Source organism: Hesperophylax consimilis, unplaced genomic scaffold, assembly GCF_061612785.1.
Source record: "Hesperophylax consimilis isolate HC1 unplaced genomic scaffold, BYU_Hcon_1.0 scaffold_42, whole genome shotgun sequence".
NCBI classification, from domain to species: domain Eukaryota; kingdom Metazoa; phylum Arthropoda; class Insecta; order Trichoptera; family Limnephilidae; genus Hesperophylax; species Hesperophylax consimilis.
Genome location: NW_028301272.1, coordinates 206,185 through 233,059, shown reverse-complemented (window position 1 = coordinate 233,059; position 26,875 = coordinate 206,185). Strand labels below are relative to the sequence as shown.

Genomic DNA, 26,875 nt, shown 5'->3' with positions numbered 1-26,875 from the left:
CGGGATCTCAAGCATTCACTGGGTCTCGAGAATTCACGGGGTATCAAGCATTCACGGGGTCTCAAGCATTCACTGGGTCTCAAGAATTCACGGGGTATCAAGCATTCACGGGGTCTCGAGCATTCACTGGGTCTCAAGCATTCACTGAGTCTCAAGAATTCACGGGGTATCAAGCATTCACGGGGTATCAAGCATTCACGGGGTCTCAAGCATTCACTGGGTCTCAAGAATTTACGGGGTATCAAGCATTCACGGGATCTCAAGCATTCACTGGGTCTCGAGAATTCACGGGGTATCAAGCATTCACGGGATCTCAAGCATTCACTGGGTCTCGAGAATTCACGGGGTATCAAGCATTCACGGGGTCTCAAGCATTCACTGGGTCTCAAGAATTCACGGGGTATCAAGCATTCACGGGGTCTCGAGCATTCACTGGGTCTCAAGCATTCACTGAGTCTCAAGAATTCACGGGGTATCAAGCATTCACGGAGTCTCGAGCATTTTGTGAAAGTTTGTGTTCTTTTACACAAACTTTTAACATCATTTTTGAAGCATTAACTTTTCAAAAAGTATCATTATCGACGCATACTGGTATAAAATTATCAACTAAAGAGTTGTCTCCGCTTTTAAATAGTGGAGTAAGGAGCTTTGTTTCCATTTATTTGTGGGAACCTACCTGCGATTGATTAAAGTATTGGTAAAGTGGAGAAGTGACTCTACCTGCACAGTTTTAAAGGAATATGGGGGAATATTATCTGGCCTTGAGCAAGAGTGAATAATATAATGATTTAATACACAGTGCGATGTCTTTACACGGAGAAAAATAAGCATTGCTGATTTATTGAAATCCTTTTAAAAAGGTGACAGCGGGCTATTTCCTAGTAAATTATTAGTACTTTCATAATATATCGGAACATATGTTCATGCAGCTGCGTCTATCCTGTCATTATATAATGACGAAATACGAAAATAATATAAATTTTATGAACACGTTTTCCGACATCGCCACAACACGTTCGTGTTTTGCTGATAGTTTATTAGTAAATTTTTCAATACATTTTTTAAAGTCCTGCAGTCCCGTTTTTAATAGGAATACGAATAATCTATATAAATAAAAATGTTAATGTTCGTTTGTTCAAAATCTTGAATTTCTGAAAATTCTTCACCGATTGCTTGGAAATTTTGACACAACGTTACATTTGAATACGCGTGTTTTTATACCTATATAACATAGATGTCACCTGCGACAGGTTAAAACATGTTTTTTTTAAACAGCGCCATCTGTTGGACGTAAAAGCAACACGCGCTATTATTTCTCTGTCTGCACAGACAGACTGAGCCACAGCAACGCGTGACAGGGTACGCGTATTCTCAATAGTTGTAAATTTATATTTGACTCAAAGTCAGGATTGGGTAGTAATATTAGTGTGTTTTGTGCAGGTGTTCCAGCCTGGAGTCGCCCAAGAAACTCCGTTTCGCCTCAGGGAACCTGCTGGAGTTCCACAACTACTCGGCCAACCCGCACCACAAGGACCACCTCGCCAACGTAAGTATTCACCATTGTGTAGGTGTTCAAGCCTGGAGTCGCCCAAGAAACTCCGTTTCGCCTCAGGGAACCTGCTGGAGTTCCACAACTACTCGGCCAACCCGCACCACAAGGACCACCTCGCCAACGTAAGTATTCACCATTGTGTAGGTGTTCAAGCCTGGAGTCGCCCAAGAAACTCCGTTTCGCCTCAGGGAACCTGCTGGAGTTCCACAACTACTCGGCCAACCCGCACCACAAGGACCACCTCGCCAACGTAAGTATTCACCATTGTGTAGGTGTTCAAGCCTGGAGTCGCCCAAGAAACTCCGTTTCGCCTCAGGGAACCTGCTGGAGTTCCACAACTACTCGGCCAACCCGCACCACAAGGACCACCTCGCCAACGTAAGTATTCACCATTGTGTAGGTGTTCAAGCCTGGAGTCGCCCAAGAAACTCCGTTTCGCCTCAGGGAACCTGCTGGAGTTCCACAACTACTCGGCCAACCCGCACCACAAGGACCACCTCGCCAACGTCAGTATTCACCATTGATGCTAATGTTTAATTATTCTATTCTTTCATACTTTTGCAGAGTGTTACTGGCTTCAAATACAGGCTGGGATTCGTCACCCAATCTTAGACATATATTATTACAATATTTAGAACTTAGACGTCAGGTGTTCCGAAGATATAGTTTAAGTTATTCTATCGGCGTCAATACGTGTTCGGGAGACACGTTCCTTTACATAGGCACCCGAAGATAAAAATCACGTACGATGGGTGTCTAGGGCCCCTATATCCCACGAGCGATCGTGTCTCTTAATATTCCTTCAGTCCTTTCCAGTAACACTCAGATATTAGTTACTACCTACCGTTTTAACCGGACATCGCTCACTTTATTCCAACATTCATCAAAAACGTTAAAAGAAATACATAGTACGAAATCGAACATAATTCAATACGATTTATTGTAGCCATTTCGAGTTAAAAGCACGCTTGTTTGCAACGATGAATTAAAAAAAAAACCTATGAGGATCCGCGGGGTGGAATAATTTATATTCAGATCGATTATCGAATAGTTTTTCACATGTGGGTGGAGTATATTACACCCCCTCCGGAGCGGGAGGGTTAAAAACGCGTGCTGCCACCTTTTTCTTTCTTTCTGTAAAAAACAACCTCCGCACAGCGTCCCCAACCAATAGATCGAAATGAATTATTCCTTTGTAAAAAGTTTGTTTATTTTCTTATGTCTAAATAGCGAGTTGACGGATTATTAATCAACGAATAGTGGAGTCTTACTGACATTCTTGATTGAATTCAGTAATGTATAAATGATTTATTGAAATATTTTAACCCCATTGTCAGTTTTATTGAAGATCAAACATAACCATCCCACTCGACTAAAAACTACATTTATTAGAGAAATATCTATTTTAAAAAAATACAGTAGGTAATTTTTTAGATGTGGTGCGCACAAAGTAACAGTGTTTATATTAATTATGAAGAACTCATTTGATCTTTTCTCATTGTGTACAGAAATAAGAAAGATCTGCTTTGCACAAATTAAAGATTCTTCTCTGGTTGTTTTCAGTCAAGTAGAATGGTTGTTGCAATTTACACACTTACATCATTATCTTAACAGGGTGTTGGAGAACACAGTCCCTGCAAGAAGTCTTCCGGGTCACTTCTGATGGAGTCTTCCGAGTGCTGCTCCGACTGCATCAAGACCTCCAGCACATCCTGCCCCTGCATCGAGCACCTGGCCGGCTCCACCGCCACGCTGGCGCAATCCTTCCCTTCCCTGGACGCCAAGAAGCCCGCCAAAACCCTCCCCGCTTTTCAGAGCGTGCCAGCCCTCAACTGCCCGCTCTCCCCCAACCCCGGCGTCTCCGTCAACAGGTCCGCCCCCAACAGCCCTTGCGTCAGGATCAACTGCTCCAACAAAGACCCCTTGGTCAACATCACTTACGACAACTGTAATGGATCGACTGTTCAGAGACAGAGACAGAGTGTCGAGAGAGACGTGTGCCGCGTGGTGCTCATTGACGAAGATAACATCGCGACGGAATGGATCGACGAGACCAACGGAGACGAACAGAATGCGCCCTTGTTGGACAAGTTTGAAGGGATTTCTCGTCCTAAAATAAAGCAGGCAGACCGTGTAGGAGTCGCGGAGTGCTAGAGATGGTGATCATTACAGTATTACACACTTATCTGTTCAACGAAGCTCGACAAAACTGAATGTCACTTGGGTGCTCTTATGTATGTAATAATAACAAATTGACACCCGTGATAAACTTAGTTCAGGTACCTACTTGTGTAATTATTTCAGTGTTAGAGTAAATGTTATTTTTAAATACTTTTGTCCTGATCAAAGATTGTACTTATTTATTGGTTTCCAAGAAGGAAAAGCTAGATTTACACCAGTAGTGTCGTTGAGAAGACAATGTGGCTATTTTACTAAATTATTTTTATAAATTTATATTTTTACAATGAAAAGTAACTACCAGTAGGCGTATACAGATATTTAATACGGGTATACTATACCTATTTACTTAATTTTACACTAGGTATTTATTATATAAAGTTATTATGATAAGTTCAGGATAATAACTTAATTTAACCCACAATCGTACAATACCATTATATGATGGATTTTTAAACATTTTTCCCTTACTACTAACTAATTTTCAACTAAAAAACATTTATGACGAAGGGGACAGTATTTTTGATAATTATATATCGTCTTCGTAAATAATAGATTTTACACCGTTCTAGTCGCTGGACCATATACAGTTATGCAGCACTGGACATACAATCCCTAGAAGTAGGTATGTTAGAACTCTACACCGATTTGTCACTAAATTACTTTAACCCTTTCGACTCCCAGGCTGTGAAATTGATAAAGATAAATAAATTCGATAATAATTTTAAACTGTCAATATCAGCAGAGGCAAGGAACAAATTGAGTTTTTTGAAACAGACTTACATTAGCTTATCATACCTACACGTTCATATCTCGCTACTTTCTGAATGGCAACACCTCTTGTACAATGTACATGTCGAAATACCTATGGTTTACGTCTCCTGTGTGCATTATTTTTAAAATAAAAAACCTAAAGTACCTTTTCCTTATCCAATTTGTACGTAATGGTTTGGCAATTATTTCTAAATAGTCAATTCACGAAGAAGAAAGGTCATTATTATTTTTAATGATAAACTAATATTTATAAGACAAGGTTTTATGCATAGCATAAAAGATAACCAATAATTATTCGAGTGATATATCAATACAAATTGAAAATATCTCCCGAGTAAAAATAAATGCCGCCAACGGAAATCGAACCCGTACCTTCGGTACCTCCGGTCAGGTGCTCTGATAATAAATATTTCACCAACAAATGTAGATATAATATGTCTCGACGCCATCTAGTGGGAAATGTAGCACTAACAAAGCCTTCCCTACAAAAATAAAGATGGTTGTTTACAGGTGGAAAAAATGGCGGGTTGGAAATAAGCCGACATAGTTCAGTGGTTCAGAACACCTGACCGGACATCAGAAGGTACGGGTTCAATTCCCGTTGGCGGCATTTATTTTTACTCGGGAGATATTTTCAATTTGTATTGATATTTCACCCGACTAATTATTGCTTATATTTATTTAAGAAAAGTCACGGCACACTTTTGATTATTGTAAAAATACCACCTAAATACCGCTTTCATAATTGTAATAATTACACATAAATATACACTTTTTCACACATTGTCTGCATCTTACAATATCACAATATTATTAGGTACAAAATCAATATACTTATTTAAATTACATATAATTAACCACAATATGTAAATAAATCAAAATGTTATCTTATTTATTGTTATTCTCACTAGACCCAAAAACGTTTTAATGTGTTTGTATTTCAATGTAAATTTGTGTTTGATTGGGAATTAAAACTCCCGGCTAATAATTGACTAGAAAAAGACTTACAATTACAATCTTGTGTGATTTCGAAATTAAATATAAAAAACATGATTATACTTTTGTAAAAATAAACATGAGAAAGAAGTTTGAGGTCGAAATAATTACTTTTCATTTAACACATTTTCCCATGATGTCCTTTTGAAGCACCTAGAAAGCTGAAAACACTAACTTATAAATAACTCGCAAAATATTACACTAACGACACCTTTCAGTTTATCTTAGAATCTTTTTATATGAAATAATTTATTTAAATGGTAGATGTCTTGGCTAACTATTTTAATACGCGCCAACTAGTACAGATGGCTCTGACTGTAAGTTTCACTATCCTTCAGTGATAAAGAACGGCGGCAGAACACAAAAAAGTAAACACCATTTCGTAAGCTCGTTCTAAAAAAATACGGTTTCGTGTTAACCTTTTATAAAATGTCCATTTTATGGCATTATCAGTTGACGCGCTTGACCTCCTGCGGCTGGTTCCCGATTGAGTGCGTCGGGACCGTTCGTAAACTGTCGGTATTTTTCGTGACAAATAAAAGTCAATGCATGCAATGCGAGCGAGCGAGACGGCTGCAGAAGTCAGAAAGTTTCGCTCGGCAATCTCGGTGAAGCAACAAGTTCCAACAGTAAAGAACAACTTCTGAGGAGTTGAAAGCGCGTTGTTCCGTGTGCGGTGGAATTTTAAAAAGTAGTTTGCAAACGTCAAGACAAGATATTTGTATTATTTGAAACGTGCTAAAATCACAGTGCCATTCATATTTTTCTGTCCTTGCACAGTGCGACTGTTTTCTGTAATTTGTGAACATTCTCAGGTATTGTGTTTGTTTTACGAAAACTTTAATTCGCCTTCAACTTTGTTTTGACAATAATTCTGGATAATATTATGAATTCGCCCTACGAAATTAGAGTTTGATAACAGTGTAAAATATGTTTAATAGGATACCTACATCAGTATTCCATCGCTGTTTTTACGGCTTAAGCAGTATTATATCGCGTTGTCTATGTTGTTGACAAAACGCATTAGTAATTTTGTAAACAAATTGTGTTCGAGTCATCCGATGCAGAGCAGAGTGTGCACACGACCTTTGATGTTTGTTATCTTCTAAAGCGATTTTAAAAGTTCTCTTCCCGAAGCCGCTGTTACACACGGTACACAGGCACTACAGGCAACAGGCGACCAGCGACGGGCAACAACACACACTCAGTCCTCAGTTCTGTTCTGTACAATCTGTCAAGTAGAGTCGGTGATAACAGGCCTGCACCAACACCAACACCAACCTGAACCCTGGCTGTCTCTGAAGACAGTACCTAGCCGCAGTACTTACTCTTACTCAATGAAAGCGAATAAAACACATCCTAATACATGACACTCTCTCGTTCGTACAGAAGCTTTTGTCCACAAGACGCAAGAGACACTAACGCATTGCAATACGCAAGTTTAGTGACTCCAGATGAGATGCTTGGAATTCTTGATAATCTTATGTAAAAACATGAATAATACAATCACCGTTGTTTACTGATTCAATAACTGAGTGGAATGCGTTGGTTGCACTCTACTCTGGTCTGGTGCATGTATGAATGTTATGCACCCGACCAGCACCATGTTCATGTTCCCTGTGTTGTATTGGGCTCGGGTTTGCTTTGCTGCTAGCTATCGCTGGCCAACTCTCCGCACTCCAACACTGTGTTGCTCGTGCATGTAAATGTAAGCTAACGAATACTTGCCTGTTTTTATCAACTTGTCCGAGCTATTTTTAGCCCGGAGACACTGCACATATTAATTTTATGTAAAATTGGTTGTGAAATGTAAATTCTCGTGCAAATCGTTGCAACAGTTTCCCAAGGCAATTATTATTGTTCGGTAAAGAAAACATTGTCTGTTATAGGTAAAAATAAATACGCAGAAGAAGATACGGAGTCTGGCCGAAGATGTTCATTAGCTGAACTACTGATAAGAGGCTTTTACGTGTTATTTACAGAACGAGGAATAGCAGTTCATAATATTATAACTAAATATTCATACACACGTATTTTCAGTGCCTACCTAAATTGTCGCTTTTTAACGGCTAGTTTTTACTAGTTTCCCCTGAAAATACAAATTTCTTTATCTCTTAGAAAAGCTTAATTTCTAGGAAACCTTATCTAGAATAATACCCAAATTAAAATAGATTTAGATAAAAAATATAAGCAAACTGAAAACCGACAATAGAACATTTTCTACAGAATATTATAAATAGTACCTACCTACATACTAAAATCCAATAATTTAAATTTGGTGAATTGTAAGTAGGTAAGTACTTCGACCAAAAACTTCAGTGACGTTGCGTGTTTTGTTTTATTCGGTAGTATCAAACATAATATACCTAATTAAGTACCTTGGTACTAAAATTTATTTTTCAGGTTGTTAGTAGGTATAACAAGCATCCTAGTAACAAGGTACCTACCTACCTACCGCAGTGAACTAAATATAAATAGCCTACAAATTGATCAACAACAATTACAAGTTCGTTCTAAAATCGTCAATTAGTTGAAGCGATAACCTACCCAAGTAAAAGTGCTGATGAACCTTTGAACCCACAGAAAAAGAAAATTAGTGCATTTATCAAAAGGACAAGTGCAATAATACGTGTCAAGTTGTGTTCATGTTGTGTTGATCGTCCCTGCTGCCAATATCCCCGGCTGAGGATTGCTCTCAAGGCGGAAGTATAGCATCCACCCCCCAACACACATGGTAAGATTCTGCTCATAAGATTCACTAATAAATAATTCAAAGGTCCTCCAGCAACACAGCAACCCCAAAGATGACATAGACCCCGAGGGAAAAGAAAGAAAAGCACCGGCTTTCCCGGCGCTACAGACCATTCAATCTGATTTAGTTGAATGTAAAGTTGAACCGTGTGGAGATGCGTGGCTATTAAGGTAATGGATTTAACGCAGGAGCATCCAACCAAGTTGAATCTTCTACGCTATACGCATCACGGCTTGGCCTATTTCAGCGTATCTCTCGCCATACACTACCAATCAGAATGTATGGCGAGCGATATGCTGAAATACAGAATATCCGGGGGTAAAGTGCACTAACTTCGGGAGGTGATTCTACGTGATAGTTAAATAAAGAAAAATGACTTTCGAAATTCCAACTTTTAGTGGTACTTTTCAGGTAAAAACTTAAAATTGGTCCGCCGTGTGTGGCCGGCATTATTATTGCGCTGTTGCTAAATCTACTTTCCCGCTGTCATTCCGTCAGTCTAAATTGCTGCGTTTCGTGTCAATAACTTTTATGTTTTTCGCAAAGGATCTGATAATTTAATGTATCTAGACGTGTTTAACTTTAAAAACTTGATTGTTTTAATCCAAACGTTAATGTAGTGTGCATTTAAAGACTTACTTGAAAGAAAATCTTTATTCAGTGCGTGTTTTCTTCAAAGACTTACTTTTAACATTGTGTTATGCGTAATTTGAATTTCTGTAACAATGTCTGGCTTCACCCACGAATAATGGGCAGACATTAGGTTTACGGGCTACATAACGTAAATTACACATGGAAAGTTGACATTTTGAAAAATCGTTTAATTGGTCAAAAGCAGTTAGTTCAAAGTGTTACTACATTTTGTTTAATTTTAGTGCAGTTCTCTTTTGAATTTGGTTTAAAACATACGAATTGTAGCATAATTGTAAACGTCAAACACTCGGCGTAATGTTATTGTTTATTACCATTTCAATGGACACGGGCTATTTACAACGTTGCCACCTCGTTCTCGAAGCAGCTTCACAGCGAATTTATCGGGTAAGTTTGTCCTCACACCAAGGATTTTTAGTAGGTATGTCTTTTTGTATGGGAAAAAAAGGAAAAAAATTATTTATCTTTTTTTCCCCTACCATCATGTAGAATCACCTCTCGAAGTTAGTGCAATTTACCCCCTACAACTTGTACAGCGGCGCTTATGGTGTGGTCTGTCACAGGCTTTACTCAATCTGCCTAGGGAACCGTCGTGCGTAGTTGTTTGTGTGCGTAGAGTGTACATTTAACGAATAAAAATCAATAAAATGACAGGCATGACTAATGATTGTAAAGTTTTGACGATTTTTTTTACACTTTATTACGATGTACTCTAATAGAGATACCAGGGGGCCTACTTTGTATCTTTCGAAACTTAACAAACATAAATGTATTGCGGAGGAATACCTGAAATTTGAATTCAGTGTTTAGTATATTTAGAGAGATATTTTATTAATTAGAGACGATGTTCACTCAGTTGATAGCACCGGCAAGCAAATGTTAAACCACGAACTTACTGGTTTGTTAACCCGAAATATACAGAGAAGGGCCCCAGAAACGGCTTTTGGAACAGTTCAAATGTATCGAAAAAGATGCTACGAATGAAACCGTAAAAAACTCATTTAATAGCATCAAATGGCTGAATATTTTTCGTTCCCGAGCCATTTATTTCCCCATTTGTATTTTTCTTTTGATGTTAATAGTTAGTTAATGATGTCGCTAGAACAATTGAAATTTTTTTTATAAAGTAGATGTCAAGCTGAGAGGGGCAACTGACAAAATTGTAAAGTAGATGGCAAGCTGAGAGGAGCAACTGACAAAATTGTAAAGTAGATGGCAAGCTGAGAGGAGCAACTGACAAAATTGTAAAGTAGATGGCAAGCTGAGAGGAGTAACTGACAAAATTGTAAAGTAGATGGCAAGCTGAGAGGAGCAACTGACGAAATTGTAAAGTAGATGGCAAGCTGAGAGGAGCAACTGACAAAATTGTAAAGTAGATGGCAAGCTGAGAGGAGCAACTGACAAAATTGAACTAACTCAACGGTTGAACAAACAAAATTGAGTGGTCTATAGGGGATTTAACTGTTTACCTAACTTTCATTTTAAGAGGCGGGTATGGGTTCCTAGGTAGGTCACCCCCAGTGGCTCGTTATGTTTTGTGACTTAGCAGGAGTGCCCGGATTCATGCGGTGAGGTTTGTCCAGATTTTTGCGGCGGATGCGTCTGCCTACCAACTGCGTTGCGGGCCGGATCGGGAAAGGCTGGTTGAGGGAGACTTTGATCTCTCCATCCGGACTCTCGACCCATCGCCTTACACACCGACCCCTAAATTCCTACCTATTCTTCCCATTTTTTTCTTCGTAGAATTTCCTCTTCTTCATTTAGTAGGGTAGGTTCATAGGCCAGTGTGGAGCTAATGTAAAATAGGTAGATAATCTTTCTTTTACACCGTCGAGTGTTTACAACGTGCGCCGCGCACCTTCCACTCAAATATCTATTGGCAATTAGTTGTTGAAAATGCATTTGTATGCTTGGAGTAAGAATGTAATATTGTGAAACCCCAATGCGGTAGCGGCATAGTCCTGCCAGTGAGAGCTTCTTTATGACATCTCTTTCTTCTACGTAGGTAGTCAAGAGAAAGAAAGAGATTTTACAACAAGTCTGCCAGCAGCATGTCTTTACCAGATTTTTGGTTTACCTAAATAGAGCAAACAATAACCGGTTATTTATTACAAGATCGAAGCGTTATTTCGGAATTTTATATTTGAAGAGATGTTGTGATATGATTGTTGTAGGTAACGCACATGTTTTCGGTAAAGCGCTACCTACTAAAAGAATACCACATACACGGTTAGAATGTACAAGACATAGGCCCGGTATATCGGTTAATTTAAAGCTCGGCTTGATTGGAATGTGGGGCTTAGCGCGGCTTGGAACATAATCCTTATATAGGTCGGAAGCCTAGATATCGGCAATATTACACGCACTATCTGTGATTTTATTAAAGAAAAGTACTTGATTTTCTATGTTGCGTGTGTGGTATATCTACGGCTCCCACGTCTTCAGGAGATGGTGAGGTTTCAAAATTTCAAATTTTTAGGCGGGCTAATTTACGAGTTGATATTTTGATCGTTACGAGTTGATTTTGAAGTTCCCCACTCCAATCAGCAAGATGCTATATGCGAGGCTACTAATTTTAAATAGTATTTGTTTTGCTGTAGTCAATGCACTATTCATGAAATGATGACAACACTGTCCTGACGTTGAAAAAATCCTCGTATAATACCTTACCAGATTATTTGTTTATTTTAGATTGGTTATCAATTAATAACATCAAGATCCTCCTTCGCTCGACGAATGTAACAGTCCATACTGATAAAAGTATGCAATTTACGTATATTTCTGTGAGATTGGAGAAATGTCATATTCTACATTTATTACTGCTGGCGCCTCGGTGCCTAAAGAGGGAACTACGATTTAGCCCGCTTAAGGTGGCGACACGCATCATGGCTTGGTCTATTTCAGCATATCGCTCGCCATGCACTAGCAATAGGAATTTATGGTGCTTCATTCATTCCCATTGCTAGTGCATGGCGAGCGATATGCTGATATAGACCAAGCCATGAAAATATAGCGTGATCTGTCACAAGCTTAACTTTGCGCGAGGAATATCGCACATAGCGAGGATTCGGACTGACTGATATAACGGCCCATAATAATTTAACGTGTTCAATGATCACATAAATTGTGAACGTCTTTTTTATTCAAACAGATATGTTTGTGGTCCGCGCACACCAAGAAAAAAGTGAACATTGATGGTATCTGGGAAAGCGGGAAAGGTCACAAAAGTGATTATTTAGGCGATAGGCGATAGCGCCCTTGAGGTGATTTTTCACAAAAACGGCGCTCTACAAATTATCCAATTATTATTAATCTACCTGGTGGTGGTTACAACGAATATTAAGAAGAGGATTACTAAATCAATTATTCTTCCAAAACCTCTTTCTCTTTTCTCAGACACATCACATACCTAAAAACGATAGAAACTCGCATAGACACCATTACGAACAACTCCTCAATAAATTCATCAATGCGCAATATAAAAAAGAAGGGACGTCAAACAATGCAGGGTGTATCGGCACGTACCCGACAAACTTTAACCAGCTATTCCTTAGCACATTTGCAGTAAAAAATGTTATTGGCACTTTGCTGTCCGGTAACATTTTTTTTAATAAAAAATTTCCTATTCATATTTTCACCACATGTCACCAATGTTTTATCCTTTGTCAAAGTTTGAAAACCCGTCTGGCAATATTTTGTTCGAGTTTCGTTGAATAATGTACGTACGTACCTACGTTGGCGCGCTTTTACAATCACAACGAAATGGCACGGCACCATTCGTCTCATTTTTAACTATTATTATTTAGTGTGTACGATAGAGCGAGGACACTTTTTGACACACTTGCTAATAACAACTGTTGAACACGAGAAACAATTCCAATGACAGTGACGGAGTGTGGATTTTTTTGTTTTGTTTTTAATTGAAAAACAATGTTACCGGACAGCAAAGTGCCCATAACATATTTTACTCCAAATGTGCTAAGGAATAGCTGGTTAAAGTGTGTCGGGTACGTGCCGATACACCATGTATATGTATTTTTTAATTAATTATTATGATCGAGTAAGATAGATGTTGTAATATGTTCATTATAAATAAATTGTTGCTAAATAGGTTGTAGGTTATGTTCTCATCAATTATTACTATGTATTTATTACAATTAGGTAAAAGACATAATAATTAGTATTGCGTTACTGGTTTTTTCATTATTAACTTTTAATTAATTATCTTTGGGTTTTAAATTTATTCATTCGCTCGCATGTATAAGGGAAAAATTACGGTAGAAACAATTTTCCCACAAGAATGAAATGTTTTTTCCGGAGGAAAAGTAGCACATCTCACTTCCCAGTCCTCCAACTCTATCCCTATGCAAAGCATCGGTCGCTCCCTTGCGACGTGAAAGAAGGACAAACAAAGAAGCATTCATATTTATATACATTATACAGTTTGTGACTCAAAAACTAATAATTATTAAGTACCATGATTGCTCTAGTGATGATGGCATGATTCCATTTTACAAAGAAAATAAACACTCCGCGTTCCGAGTTCGTTGTTAGTTAGTTCCGAGTAGTCGACATCGCTTGCTGATAGTGATATGTGCAGGAAAATATTGTTATTATAAACAATAGATAAGGCGAGCTTTACAAAACTATTATTGAAATATCGAATGACGACGCGGCTCCATTTCCTAGAATTGTAAGACCGGTTGCATTTTTAGTTGAGGTTGTAACAAGTTCTATTTTTATTTTTAGCTGTCTGTTACTCTTGTTGAAGGTTGTCTGCTGCATTGTTCACTCTACCGCATTCGCCAAGTGCCGCTTTGTTTGCTAAACAGCAACTGACTATGCCACAGTTAGCCATCTGCTCCACTAGCTAGTGTCGACCACCTATCTCTCACTAGCACTAGCCAGCAGCTAGCCCAGTTGCCCAGGTCAACTCCTCAATGGGGCCTGCCTGGCCAGTGACGCAACTCCCCTGGATATTTGTTTGAACCAGGCACCCAAACTAGCAGCCTTCAACGTATGGTACACCGCGCCGCTCACCAAACTGAAAACTCGAAGCTAAAAAGGGCCATGGCCAGTGATGACTTGTACTCACAAACATGGGTGGTGCGCTGAAAATATTGTCAGGCTATCCCCTGCGCCAGGTACAGAATTCTAGCAATTTTGAAGCTTGTACCGACCGATTATCAGTATGCGAACTGTGAGCTAAAGTGGTGCCATCTCAGCGCGACAAATTAATGTATTGTGTCATCGGGTGTATCCGCATCGCCGAATAGTTCCGAGGCATTGATGAGCGCCGCTCGTTTCGTGAAAAATCAATACAATGGTGAACATCCATGCTCTGCGCTTATAGATAATTGATATTCCCAGGCGGCATTTTTCGGTGAGATATATGAAATCCCCTCGCACCACGTGACTTATGACACGTGATACAAATAACAAAAATTCGAGCCGGTTGAATTTAACTTTTTTTTAGTATTGGTTGGTAATGATTATTTTTAACGCTCCTTAGGGTTAGCTTCCAGTGGTCATGGCCCTGAAGTAGAAGGTAGGAGAAGCAGGCTCACGAAACGTCGGTTTCCTTTGCTCTCCTGGTAGCACGGGACCGTCTTCATACAGGGGCCAGGTACATCAGGGTAATTTGAGTTGGTATCACGATACTCAGCTATGAGGCGTCAACTCAAAAAGTATTCTAAAGTTTAGGTTTTATTGAAATCATACATTTTTTTTTTTTTTTTTAATATTAACTCCACACAGGAGGCCCTGAAGAAAATAATTTCCCTCAGGGCCTATGTCATCTTTGGGGATGCTGTGTGGAGGGTCTTTTTGTGGAGAGGAAGGAGTGAACATGGGTCTTGAAGAGTCCCATGTTGTAGGAGGGAGGAAACACAGAGGCCGGCAGTTCGTTCCACAGCCGAGCTGTTGAACTTAAGAACGAATCGTAGAAGCGACCCGTTCTCATGTGACAATTATGTCTATCCATTCTATTTATGGGATAACCATAATCTACCATGTGTCTTGTCAACATAAGAGTACCGACACACTTGGCGTAACGACCATTTTCTATATAAACGTCCAAAAACAAATTATGAAGCAAACTCTTTAACAAATTAATATATAAATGATGTCGACATTTTAAACATGATAAATTCGATGTTTAACACGCCTAAACTTATGTTTAACACACCTGAATTTCTGATAATATATTGTATTTATCTATTTTTTAAATCCATTGTAATATAAGTAGTTATTTTATTACTAACACTTGTATGAAGATTGTTACCATTTTTTTACCTAATATAAAAGCCTAAAAAGAGTATAAAATAAAAAATAAAAATTATTTAAAAACAATCAAAACACATACTCATTATAATTAGTTTAGAACATTCTTGCTAATATTTGTACAGAGCTTTAGAGGCAATTTTTTACAAAAACGGTGCTGTGCAAATTATTTATTTTTATAATAATTATTATTAAAATGTGGCCATATTTCATAAAACAACACCGTCACCCTCAACACATAAATTTCACATCTGCCCTGATGGTGACACTGACACTGGAATGCTGTCCGAAACCTTGGCTAAAGAAGGGGGTAGCGCAACACGACATAATACCCCAAAACAAATCACCATAATACTTTAGACCGTGAAAATCTCAAATCATACCTTTTATAAGAATAGTCTCGGCAGCGCCGTGGAGTCTTACGACACGTTGTTCCGCCACTGACCCTGGCAACAATTTGTCTAGTCATTCCTTGTACAACTTCTGATCTGATACAACAAACTGAATCTACTTCCCATACAACAAACTGTTTTGTACTTGATTACTGTTTACCGTTGCTAATCCAGACTTCTTTTTCAAACGATGTTTTAATTCGTCCATTAATTACAATTCAGGTCTTTCATAGATACAGATCTGAACCTTGTAGAAGTTAATTAATTTTCGCGTGGAATCTTGAACTCTGTTAATTATTATTATTTGATTTATTCATTCGCGGGTCGCATTCAATCTCACTAGCTGCCAATTCAATGCACACTTTATAATAAGGCGGAAATGACTCTTGGAATGATTGAAATGATTCTCAAGCGGTATCGAAAGTAATCTAATCTAAAAAATTTCTGCCTTGATGTTCTAGGTGGACACACACATTTTTGCCTCGCAGTGGTTCCTTCATCAGCTATTAAACTTCACATTACTCTATATATATATAATAAATTAGATAAGATGCCATGTTTTCATAGCATCACTATTGTCGTTGCATTATTAATATTAATGCATTATTAAATAACAGTTTTAACAAGAAACTCTCCCTAAAGTTAACGAATTTTTCGATGTCATCCGAAAGAATTGGAATCGCAGTCAACGTAAAAGTCGAAAATCATTTTAAGGTTAATGACAATTCCTTTATTAGAAACGGATTTCCGTCCTTTAATCCTTACGCTACTCGGATAGGTATATTCCTTAGGTAAGGATAAGGAACGGTAATCTGCTTCCTGGTTTTGCCACAACGGGTCGCCATTAAAGAACACATAATAGACCTATAATAAACACATAAATAGACCCATGTCAAATTGCCAACCGACGGTAAACATACATCATCGGTAGAATTAAGACAAAACCTTTTGAATGTAAGGGAATTGTCCTACAAAGAATGCGTCTCTTCTGCAAATTCACACATTTACCTCACTCCACACCATCCATTGTACTAGTATTATCGGTGGCTAGGTGGCTAGTGCCTATTGCCTACTGGACAGCGGCCAACCTGTACTGGACACTGGGCAATACACCCGACACACGCCGCACGCAGAATCATTCTCCTTTCCGGTGATTAGGCTATGTCTCTGCTCTGTTAGCACTCGAATATACCTACACTTACTATGGCCATAACTCTATAATAGGCCCGTCTAATGCCGAATATCCTTCTGATCGGTTCATTTCCGTTCTACCGTCTCACCGTCTCTCTCGTCTTGTCGCGCTTGTCTCTCTTGTATCACCCTGACCCGCGATGTGCACACAAATTATTTCAAATTGTAGTTTGTACCGTTGTCAATATAATATCAGGTGTATCCACTACCAGCGTGTCTTAACGAGTCTATAGGTGAACTATTATGTGGGTCTGTCTTTTTGGGGACGCTGTGTGGGGGTCTTTATAAGGCCTGAGTCATGTGAAGCGGTGAATCCCCTACATGATATACCTTGGAAGGAGTTAGTCCGGGTCTCGTGGAGATTCATCAAAATACAAAAGCTGGCATCATTGCTAATAATTGCTGCTGCCCGAGCTGTTGAACATAACAACTAGTCGTTAAAACGATCCATTCTTAAGCGGAAAATGTTACAAAAGTGTCTCCGAGCTGTACACCGTTCTTGAAGGGATCAATGAAAGTAGTTCTTCGCAATGCCTTCCATGTTCACTTGTTGAAATAACCGATTACTTCAACGTAATTGAATCCAAATAAGGTCTTGAAGATATGAGTAACTATAAATCAAGTAGAAGGAAACAAAAAAACCAAAACTGGCAGATTGTTCCATGATAATGCCTCTAATTCCGCAAACCGCTTTACACAATAATTTAATTGCCGGTAGAGCGGACAGACACATTGCGAAAATCCGTCTCGCCGATTGATGCTCTCAGTGTAAATATTTCGCAGTCCGAGCAATGTCAACAGCGCATGACCAAATCGATTGACGGCCGTCGCAAGTCACAAAGGTGAAACTGGTTATCGAGAGAGAGCATATCTATATTTCCTAATGGCTTCACTGTGAAGGCGCACAATCCTCGGCCGTGCTGTGAGCCGCTCTGCCCTCTTCTGAGCTCCGTGCCAAATCTCCCGGGAACATGTGTTGTCCCTGGTCCAATCCAACCAACCGCCACTGACACTTCCAGCATCTGCTCTAACACTGCTGCATTCCAGATCATTGATTGATATTATTTCTAATTTAATTCCTTGTAGAACGTATTACGTAGAAAATCTGATCATCATTATCTACGGTGTATAGTAGTGTGTATTCCATTCATGATTTAAGATTCTCACGGTCGATGGAATTGTTGTTTGACTTTCGGGGTAAAGCCTTGTTATACTTATCAAGATATTTCTTAGCACCAATCGACATTAATTGGGACAGCAGTTAAACGCTTCCTAATATCCGGTTTTAATTAGTATTTCCAAAAGTGACCTCTATAATTGAATTATTTTATCAATTTTAAATATATAGTTAAACGATATCACTGCTTCATAAATAATATTTTCTCTTCACATCTGATGATGAACACTGCGGGGCTATTCGAGACCCAAGAACTGCAATAATACCAGTCATAGCAGTCATGCAGATTCGAATTAGATTATCTTCTTTTGTATTTTGTACACTTTCACAAGTGTTGACCTTTCGGATAAGACTTCTAAATAATGGCATATTAAGGATGCTCCTATAAATATATCTACGTATAATGTAAACATGTAAAAATAGTATATAATCTTGTGCACAAGTGCTTTTCCCCGAATAGCTCAAATAAATAATTCTTTTGATTGATCAAAATGAATAGGGATCAATCAAAGGAAAGAGGTTGATGCTTTGTTTAGTGTACAGCTTTCTATGGATAGGGCTGCACTCGAGAGGTTAATGCTTAATTCAGTGTACAGGTTTCTATGGATAGGGTGGGACTCGAGGGGTTAATGCTTAGTTTAGTGTAGTTTCTATTGATAGGGCTGCACTCGAGAGGTTAATGCTTAGTTTAGTGTACAAGTTTCTATGGATAGGATGGGACTCGAGGGGTTAATGCTAAGTTGAGTGTACAGGTTTCTATGGATATGGCGGGACTCAAGGGGTTAGTGCTTAGTTTAGTGTACAGGTTTCTATGCCGCACGAAAACTAAAGAAAACATTTCAAAATGCGACATTACTTTTACAAAAACAATTCAAATGAAAATAAGGTTCCTACTGGTCACGGTTACAAAAAAAGAAAAACATGGGGTTATTTCTGAATTCCCGATAATATATTTAAATGCATTATTGTATTCATATCGCGAGCTTAAAGAGACACGATTAAAAATATGTTCGAGTTCGCTCTTAATGAATCTGAAGAACCGCTAAATTTAAAATTGGAGCACGGCCAACGATCAAGTCCTCCGAGGTCAGGTCTAGGGCCAACGGTACAGAAAGGAAACACCGCGATTTGGGTCACCGAGATTCACGATCACATTCTTCTACTTTCACGAGCTCATTGTACGTAATACATGTGCCTGATCATAACTCGTATTCACTGGATTATGTTTATGTTCGGTTTCGTTTTCATAACAATCAAATATGATTGGGTAGATAACAAACTATTCATATTTGGAGACAGACGTTTGGGGTAATGTGCCGTGTTGCACTACCTCCTTCTTTAGCCAACGTTTCGGACACCATCATCACAGTGTCTATCATCAGGGGAGATATAATGATAATTGATAACACATATATCATATTTAGTGATTAAATTCTCACCTTACCAGTAGGTCTGTCCTTGGGGCCTTTGTCGTCTTAGGCTGTTTAGAAGTTTAGTGGATATGTTTAATAAAAAGAAGAAGCAAACCTGAGTTGTGGGAGGGAATAAACACAAAAGCCGGCAAATGTCTCATTCTTTCTTTCTCGTCTTTAAAGATAGTCTTTCTCACTTGGAGAAATGTGAACGAAGTGCTAACACATATTATTCTCTTCTAGGTAGTAATTTCTCACTTGGAGAAATGTGAACAATGTGCCTACACATATTAGTCTCTTCTAGGTAGTAATTTCTCACTTGGAGAAATGTGAACCATGTGCCTGCACATATTAGTCTCTTCTAGGTAGTAATTTCTCACTTGGAGAAATGTGAACAAAGTACCACACATATTAGTCTCTTGTAGGTAGTAATTTTTACCCGATTTCTCCCGAAGAACAATGGAATCGAAATATTTGTGATCGTTTCTTGAAATTGATCCACCGATCTGAGATAATTGTTTTGCATCGGCCCAAATTGGTCAGCATTATCTTCTGTGAAAGTAGACAAAAGCGTGTGGATAACAGACGGCTATCAGCACCACACAGTGACTGCTGTTGACACTGGTCGCTGTTTACTGGACTGGACTGGACTACTGAAGTATGTTTAATTGTCGGCGCCACGCAGCAGCAGCGGGGGATTATTAAATGATGCTGTCTATTTGTTGGCGTTGGCTTTATTTAAATGTGCTGTAATGGCCAGTTGACCAATTTTCAAAATCATAATAAATATAATTTTATTGTTTATAATATTATATGTCCTGACTCTGATTTCTTGATATAATCAGTTCCAATTTTGAAAAAGAAACTTCTGAATTCGTTGAACCAGAGTTGCAACAACAGACAAATCGAAATGAGTATGTTTGATAGTGTAATTTGTAATACCTATGTTTTATTGTGACTACCGCGCAAGATAGACAACTGCTCGGATCCATTGGTGTTTGTATTTACCATTTGATGTGTTTTGGAAGGCAGCAGGAAGCGGAGCCATTCCTCCAGGAAGACATCACTGTTCAAATCTGTCAATAAACGCGGCTAAAGTCAATTCAAGTAGCGTTTTGATCTCCAGTTGTAGTTACTCTTCAGGGCGATAATGGTAGTGTTATCTATCACTCTGGAATATAAGCTTATGCTGTAGTAATAAGTTTTTAATCGCTTGTCGTCTGTTTTCCATCCCTTAAAACGGGAAACTTCATACAATTGACTAGTTGCCTGTTTTCGCCCGTTATAAAGTTTGTAAGTGCGAAATTACAACCACCATCACTAATCAGAAGTACATCCTTTCAAAGTGGTACGCATAAAATGTGTATTACAATGCGATTGGTCTGTTGTCAGCCAGCAGGAAAGCAGAACGTTGCATTTACTTACAAATTTAAAATTGAGTATTGTTAATTTATTAAGAATCTCTCCAAATTATTGGTGATTATCGGTTAAAAACGGAACTGCAAGATTGACGAATAAATTAACAGGTTTCCTGATAAACTTTTACTCTACGTCGGAATTCGTCATAATGTATTATCAAGGCAAATAAATACACGTGCATTTAGTAATACTCACTTTTTTACGTGTGTCACGCCCCAAGCTCATACCGCGAAACTTCTGGGGGTGGTTCATCCAAAGAGACGTGATAACCTTTTATATGTGTGGGTTAACAAAAACATACCTATTTATTCAATGTTTCTTAAAAAATATATTTTATTTGGTTACTAGGCGTAGGTTTAGTTACCTCCGAGATGGTATGCGAACACGCGCTAACACGGTCAACGCGCGTTACCTCAGTCACTCTCCTAATCTCCCGTAATGCTTGGCCTGACTCAAAGTGATCCTATAATTAATTAGCTTTTATTAGTTTTACTGTTTTGTTTTCTATTGTACCTTCGTCGTAAGCCGTGTAGGTATGTATATTAATGATTTTAATTTAATGTTTGCGATTGTTATCATTAGCCAGAACTGAAGGAAAGTGTGTGATTTATTAACATCTTTCAGTGAAAATACACTAATATTTAAAATTCTCAAACGTAATTATAAAAACTCAACCATGCGTGACTATTAACACCAAGTCCAAACTAACACCACTACCAAATATACCACCACAGGTAAATACAGGTAATATTTTAAATATCACTGATAGTTACGAACCGGGTTTTTCAGATTTTCAATGTTTTCCAAATATTTTTTCTAAGTGACAAACAATAATAAAGCGTCTTGTCTTTTGAGAGTTAAATGGATATTTGAAAGCTCCTCGGTTGTCGTTGGAAAGGTCATATCTACAATGTTTTTAGAATTTAACTCGTATAGAGTGTTTTGTAATAACTATCGGAATAAATGTGGAATCGATGACTCTTTAGTTTGTGCATTTTAGCAATGAAATCAATGCATTCCCGAAGCATCTCCGGGTTTTCTGAGGGACTTATTATTTATAATAATAGCAAATATCATTAGACGCTATTCTAATGAAAAGATGCATGGAAACGCTCGCTGGTTGTGCCCGACCAGTCCCCAGTCCCCGTTAGCGCTGAGCGGCGCCGGCTCCTTATGTACATATAACTAAAGTAATCGCTTGCAGGAAAGGTTTATAAATAGAATCCCAGTTTAACTTTTTGTTTTCTTTCTACGGTGGAGCTTCGCAGTGGTCCAACGGCTTTTTCTACACCGAGAGGAGCGGATCTTCCGTCGCCTGAACGGGTTCACAGTCCACAGTCCTGGAGACTTCAGGCACTAGGCTTCTCGTGGAGAGATCCCATTCTAACCCTTCGACCACAAAGGACCCAGAGGGAACTGTCTCTTCCTTTCAACTGCGTCACTTCATTTCACAATCCTCCAGTTGCTCCGTTTGAGCGATTGTTGGCGCTTCGAGGGAAGTTCTCCACGCATCTATAGGTGGATAGAATTTAAAATAGATCACATTTCTATTTTTAATACAACAAGGTTGTTGCTTGTTACCTCCGGGAATGTTGCTTCCAGGAATAGCGCTTACTCTAAAAGTCGTGCAAGTGCATACACATTTTTCTATGTATGGTACATTGTGACAGTAATAGCGACTGTGATCTTCAAATAAAGGTAGTTAATAACACGTACATAAAAAACAGTTCAATAATTATTGATAGGTAGGTACCTTTACACATTGTTATCGAGTATGAGTTTTATTGAGTGACATTGTTTTGGGAACATTTCACTAGAAATGAGAATGTGTACCGAAATGCTAAAAGTATCCGTGCTAGAATAATGTTAGTTTTTATTGTTTGTATTGCAAGTTGTGTTTAATTCAGGAAAATAGTTTTGGCGATTAATGATTGTACAGTACCAAATAGAGGTAGTTTATAACACGTACATAAACAACAGTTCAATAATAATTTATGGTACCTTTAGGCATTGTTGTCGAGAATGAGTTTTATTGAGGGACATTGTTTTGGGAACATTTCACTAGGAATATGTGTACCGAAATGCTAAAAGTAACTGTGCTAGAATAATGTTTGTTTTTGTTGTTTATATTGCGAGTTGTGTTTAGTTCAGGATAATAGTTTTGGCGATTAATGATTGTACACTACCAAATTTGTCTACGTTAATTTGAATGCAGGATCCGCTCGGCGACATTACTTATATATGTCATTGATATTTTAGTGTATATTTTCAATGTTGGCACGGTGTCCAGTATCGTGTAAAGAATCGAGAATGTTGGTATTTTGTCCCAATTTAAAATGAGAATTCGGGCAACAAGTTGAATAGTACACGTGTTGGTTGGTTGGTTTGCTGGTTGGCTGGTCGGGTGTGCGGACTGTTTGCACTGCGGCTGATGGCTGATTGCCGGGGAAAAACACCGCCCGTGTCAGTGAATGTCTCGCGGGCAAATAACGACACATACATTACGTTTTCACTCTCACGTTCCGTTACTTTTATGACTTCGGGGTTGTGCAGCCCTGGAAAATTCCGCCAGGGCCACCAACTTATCAATATTTTATTGAAAATTTCGCCTATCGCTGAAGATCATTCTCTATTCCCTGGCGCAGAGGGGAGAAGCTCTCATTCAAATAATTATGTACGCAAATAAACTTAATAATTGTCATAAATATTCAAATAATACAAAAGGGTTGTTTGTACCGATGTTTCAAATAACTTTACGGATCTGCTAAGAGCTAATCACTAATTTCCAAAGATCGGGTATATTGTATTTTTCTTTTGGATACTTCTCTGTTTTTAATAATCCGAATATCCGCTGAAATTGTTGAAATAAGTTTTCACTTTAGTTATAACAGTTGTGTACAATTTGAAGAAATGTGAACTTTTCGTATATTTTTAATACATGTTCAGTTGTGTGGCAATGCACAATGAAACACAAAATGTAATTCTCTCTCTTTCGTGTAATTTGTTAGTAATGGAGTTTGAAGTGTTTTCATAACGAGTCAGTATTCTAGTGTTGATCGTTCCTACTCCCGAGCACATCTTTGACCAATTACAAATGTATGATTTTCAGCTGACAAGCTCGCCTTTCATTAGTGTTCCCAGGAATCCTTGACTTCTCATCGCGATTGCCATACTTATTTGAATATAAACAAATATATTTAGTCTCTATAATTCAGTACTAGTAGTGATCAGTGGCTGCTCTTGTCTCTTGGCTCTTGAGTGGTAAGTTTGATAAATTCGGTATTGATTTTGTTTAGTCCAATTTCAGTTTTATCAGTGCGCTGCACCGATTTCATGGAAATTTTATACAAAAAACCGAATTTTCGGAAAAAACGTTTTCGGCTACAACAACATCAATAATGGATTCTTTTTAGCATTATACTACATCCAAAAGTCACGAGCCGCCACTGGTATTGAGTGAGGTACTATGCACTGTACTGCATACTATACTATACTAAGTTAAAGATTCTTCTCGAAGTTCCACCGTTTCAGCTACTCACTTTCTAAATTCACCATTGCACACATGATAAATGATTAAGATCTTCGGCTGGTAAATTACGCAACTACGCATGCATATATAATTGATATGTTAAGTACCTACCTCTTAACCTAAGTAGCTAATTACGTCCCTTACAAATGTGAACGGTATTTTTTTCTTTTGATTTTCCGAGTAGTCACTTTTTACTTTTTGTCAAAAACTCGACAAAACCACGAGAGGCTTTTCTTTCAAAGGGAGATGCTATGAAAACCCACATTCAAATTATTTTTCATACTATGTTTTTTTCAGCATATTCATTAAATTCAGTTACATTGTGCCTTGCCAGATTAACCACTCTTGTCTAGAAAATTTATTATCATTTTGTTATTTCAAAATATAGAATGTATTGCATTACACAACCCCTGCATGCAATCTTGAATCAACTATTATCATCATTAATCTTATTTCTAAATATTTCCGCTTGACATTCAATTTCAAATCGTTCAAAAAATGTTAAAATTTTGAAATGATTTTCCGATGGTTTTTCCCTTTGTTTAAGAAAGGAAAAACAAAAAACCAACTTCATTTACCACTTTATACGAAACTACAGCACATTTAATTAGACAAACGCATTATAAAGGTTATTGTTTTTTCACTTTCTTGTAAACTTCATTTACCACTTTATACGAAACTACAGCACATTTAATTAGACAAACGCATTATAAAGGTTATTGTTTTTTCACTTTCTTGTAAACTTCATTTACCACTTTATACGAAACTACAGCACATTTAATTAGACAAACGCATTATAAAGGTTATTGTTTTTTCACTTTCTTGTAAACTTCATTTACCACTTTATACGAAACTACAGCACATTTAATTAGACAAACGCATTATAAAGGTTATTGTTTTTTCACTTTCTTGTAAACTTCATTTACCACTTTATACGAAACTACAGCACATTTAATTAGACAAACGCATTATAAAGGTTATTGTTTTTTCACTTTCTTGTAAACTTCATTTACCACTTTATACGAAACTACAGCACATTTAATTAGACAAACGCATTATAAAGCTTAGTATTTCTTCACTTTATTTTAATTTGTATAAAAATAATTAAAAAACTATATAATTAACGTTAAATGCTTAGAGAAAGTTTGGTGTTAAATTGTGATTGCCGTTTGTGTTTTCTGACCAAATAGAAAAGGAGTTTTACTGATTTTTTAAATGTTTCGTGACAAATAAAGCACTACGTGGTCCGAGTGGTTAAATATTCCACTGTTTAGTCATTGTTTCCTCTGCAGCATCTTCATCTATCCCTTCTCCTTCTGCTACTTCCCTCTCCACCACAATTAAAAGACGCGTATTATTTCCGCATTAATTGCTTCAGGTTTTTATTTCCTGTTGTTCCTGTTCCCAAATCGTTGATGTTTGAAATAAATTTGGTGGTTATAACGGTATTTTTACTATAATTAAAAAGAATAGTTGACCTGTAAAAAGGCCCTGTCTCTTAGGAAAGCAACCCCTATTAGCAGGCTAGTTTACCCGCGGCAGTATTGTACAAACACGTAGATTAAACACCACTCACCCCCCCCCCTCACGTCACGTGGCCAGGGGTGGAGCTCACATTTCAATTAGAGTCGTCGTCACCCGTGAGTATCAAATTCACAGTTTCTCAGCCTAGGTCAATAATACATTTTAGGGAATTTTATTTTTGTGAACTCACAAAGGGAGATTTCCAACAAAGCTTACCACCCAAAACTGTACTGAAAAGTACCTAAAGTAGAATTTATTTTAATACGTCTGTTTCAACAAAGGTGTACCCTCTGTCGAAAAAGACAAATGTCGAAAAACACGTGTAAATAACTTGATAGATAAATAAATAAATAAAAATATTAAATAAAGTTTTATGAAATTGGTCCTACAAGTAAAGGTAGATGGGTGCTTGTGTGATATATGGTTATGAATGAAAGGATTACTTACTACGGGCTAACTCCGAAACAACTTTTCCACTCATCCATCATTTTCTATTTGTAAATATTATATGACATTCTGAAGAGATCAATTAATTAGCGCCTAATAGATTCTTCGAAAGTGAATCCCAATGTATTCAAATTAAGCATTCAGCTTCGTATTTAACAATTGATTGATACAAACAACAAATTTAAAAGTTTCACAATACAAAACTGCAAGAAAATAGTTGCATAGACCTAGAAACCCCGGACAGAAAAATTGCGAATATGTCCTTATAACAGAGCTCACCGTTCGAGAGGTTTTAGTAATTCTCACAAAGTGTTTTCGCCAATCCACCACTGCGCAGTATCTCCATTTCCAATACCCAATAGGTTACCCGAGCCCAGGGCTCCTAGCTTGGAGGGTGTGGCGCTAATGTTCCGAGAGTTCTCGATAGCTCCCCCTGCGAGTGGCCACTGGCCAGCAGCCACCACACCCCCACAGACACAAACACCTGTCGATACTCGATAAGGTACAATACACTAGCGATGGGTCATGACTCATTTCAGTAAAAGCGGGAGTCACGGCACTAGCTCAATATATTCGTATGACTCAAAGAGTCGACTCAG

At 38.0% G+C, this 26,875-nt stretch overlaps 2 protein-coding genes across 2 annotated transcripts in view; both read left to right on the top strand.

Annotated features, from left to right (window-relative positions):
• The window catches only part of LOC149408915 (uncharacterized), a 208,607-nt gene extending 204,901 nt beyond the window's left edge, over nucleotides 1-3,706 (top strand). Inside the window, exons 28-30 of the mRNA XM_089650310.1 lie at nucleotides 1,441-1,674; nucleotides 1,953-2,058; nucleotides 3,167-3,706. Of these exons, the coding sequence (XP_089506436.1) occupies nucleotides 1,441-1,674; nucleotides 1,953-2,058; nucleotides 3,167-3,706 (880 nt within the window). The remainder of the gene's footprint in view (nucleotides 1-1,440; nucleotides 1,675-1,952; nucleotides 2,059-3,166) is intronic.
• Nucleotides 3,707-6,141: 2,435 nt separating this feature from the next.
• LOC149408914 (receptor-type guanylate cyclase Gyc76C-like) overlaps nucleotides 6,142-26,875 on the top strand; it is a 149,264-nt gene continuing 128,530 nt past the window's right edge. Inside the window, exons 1-2 of the mRNA XM_089650313.1 lie at nucleotides 6,142-6,315; nucleotides 7,904-8,234. The gene's annotated coding sequence lies outside the window, so the exon portion shown is untranslated. The remainder of the gene's footprint in view (nucleotides 6,316-7,903; nucleotides 8,235-26,875) is intronic.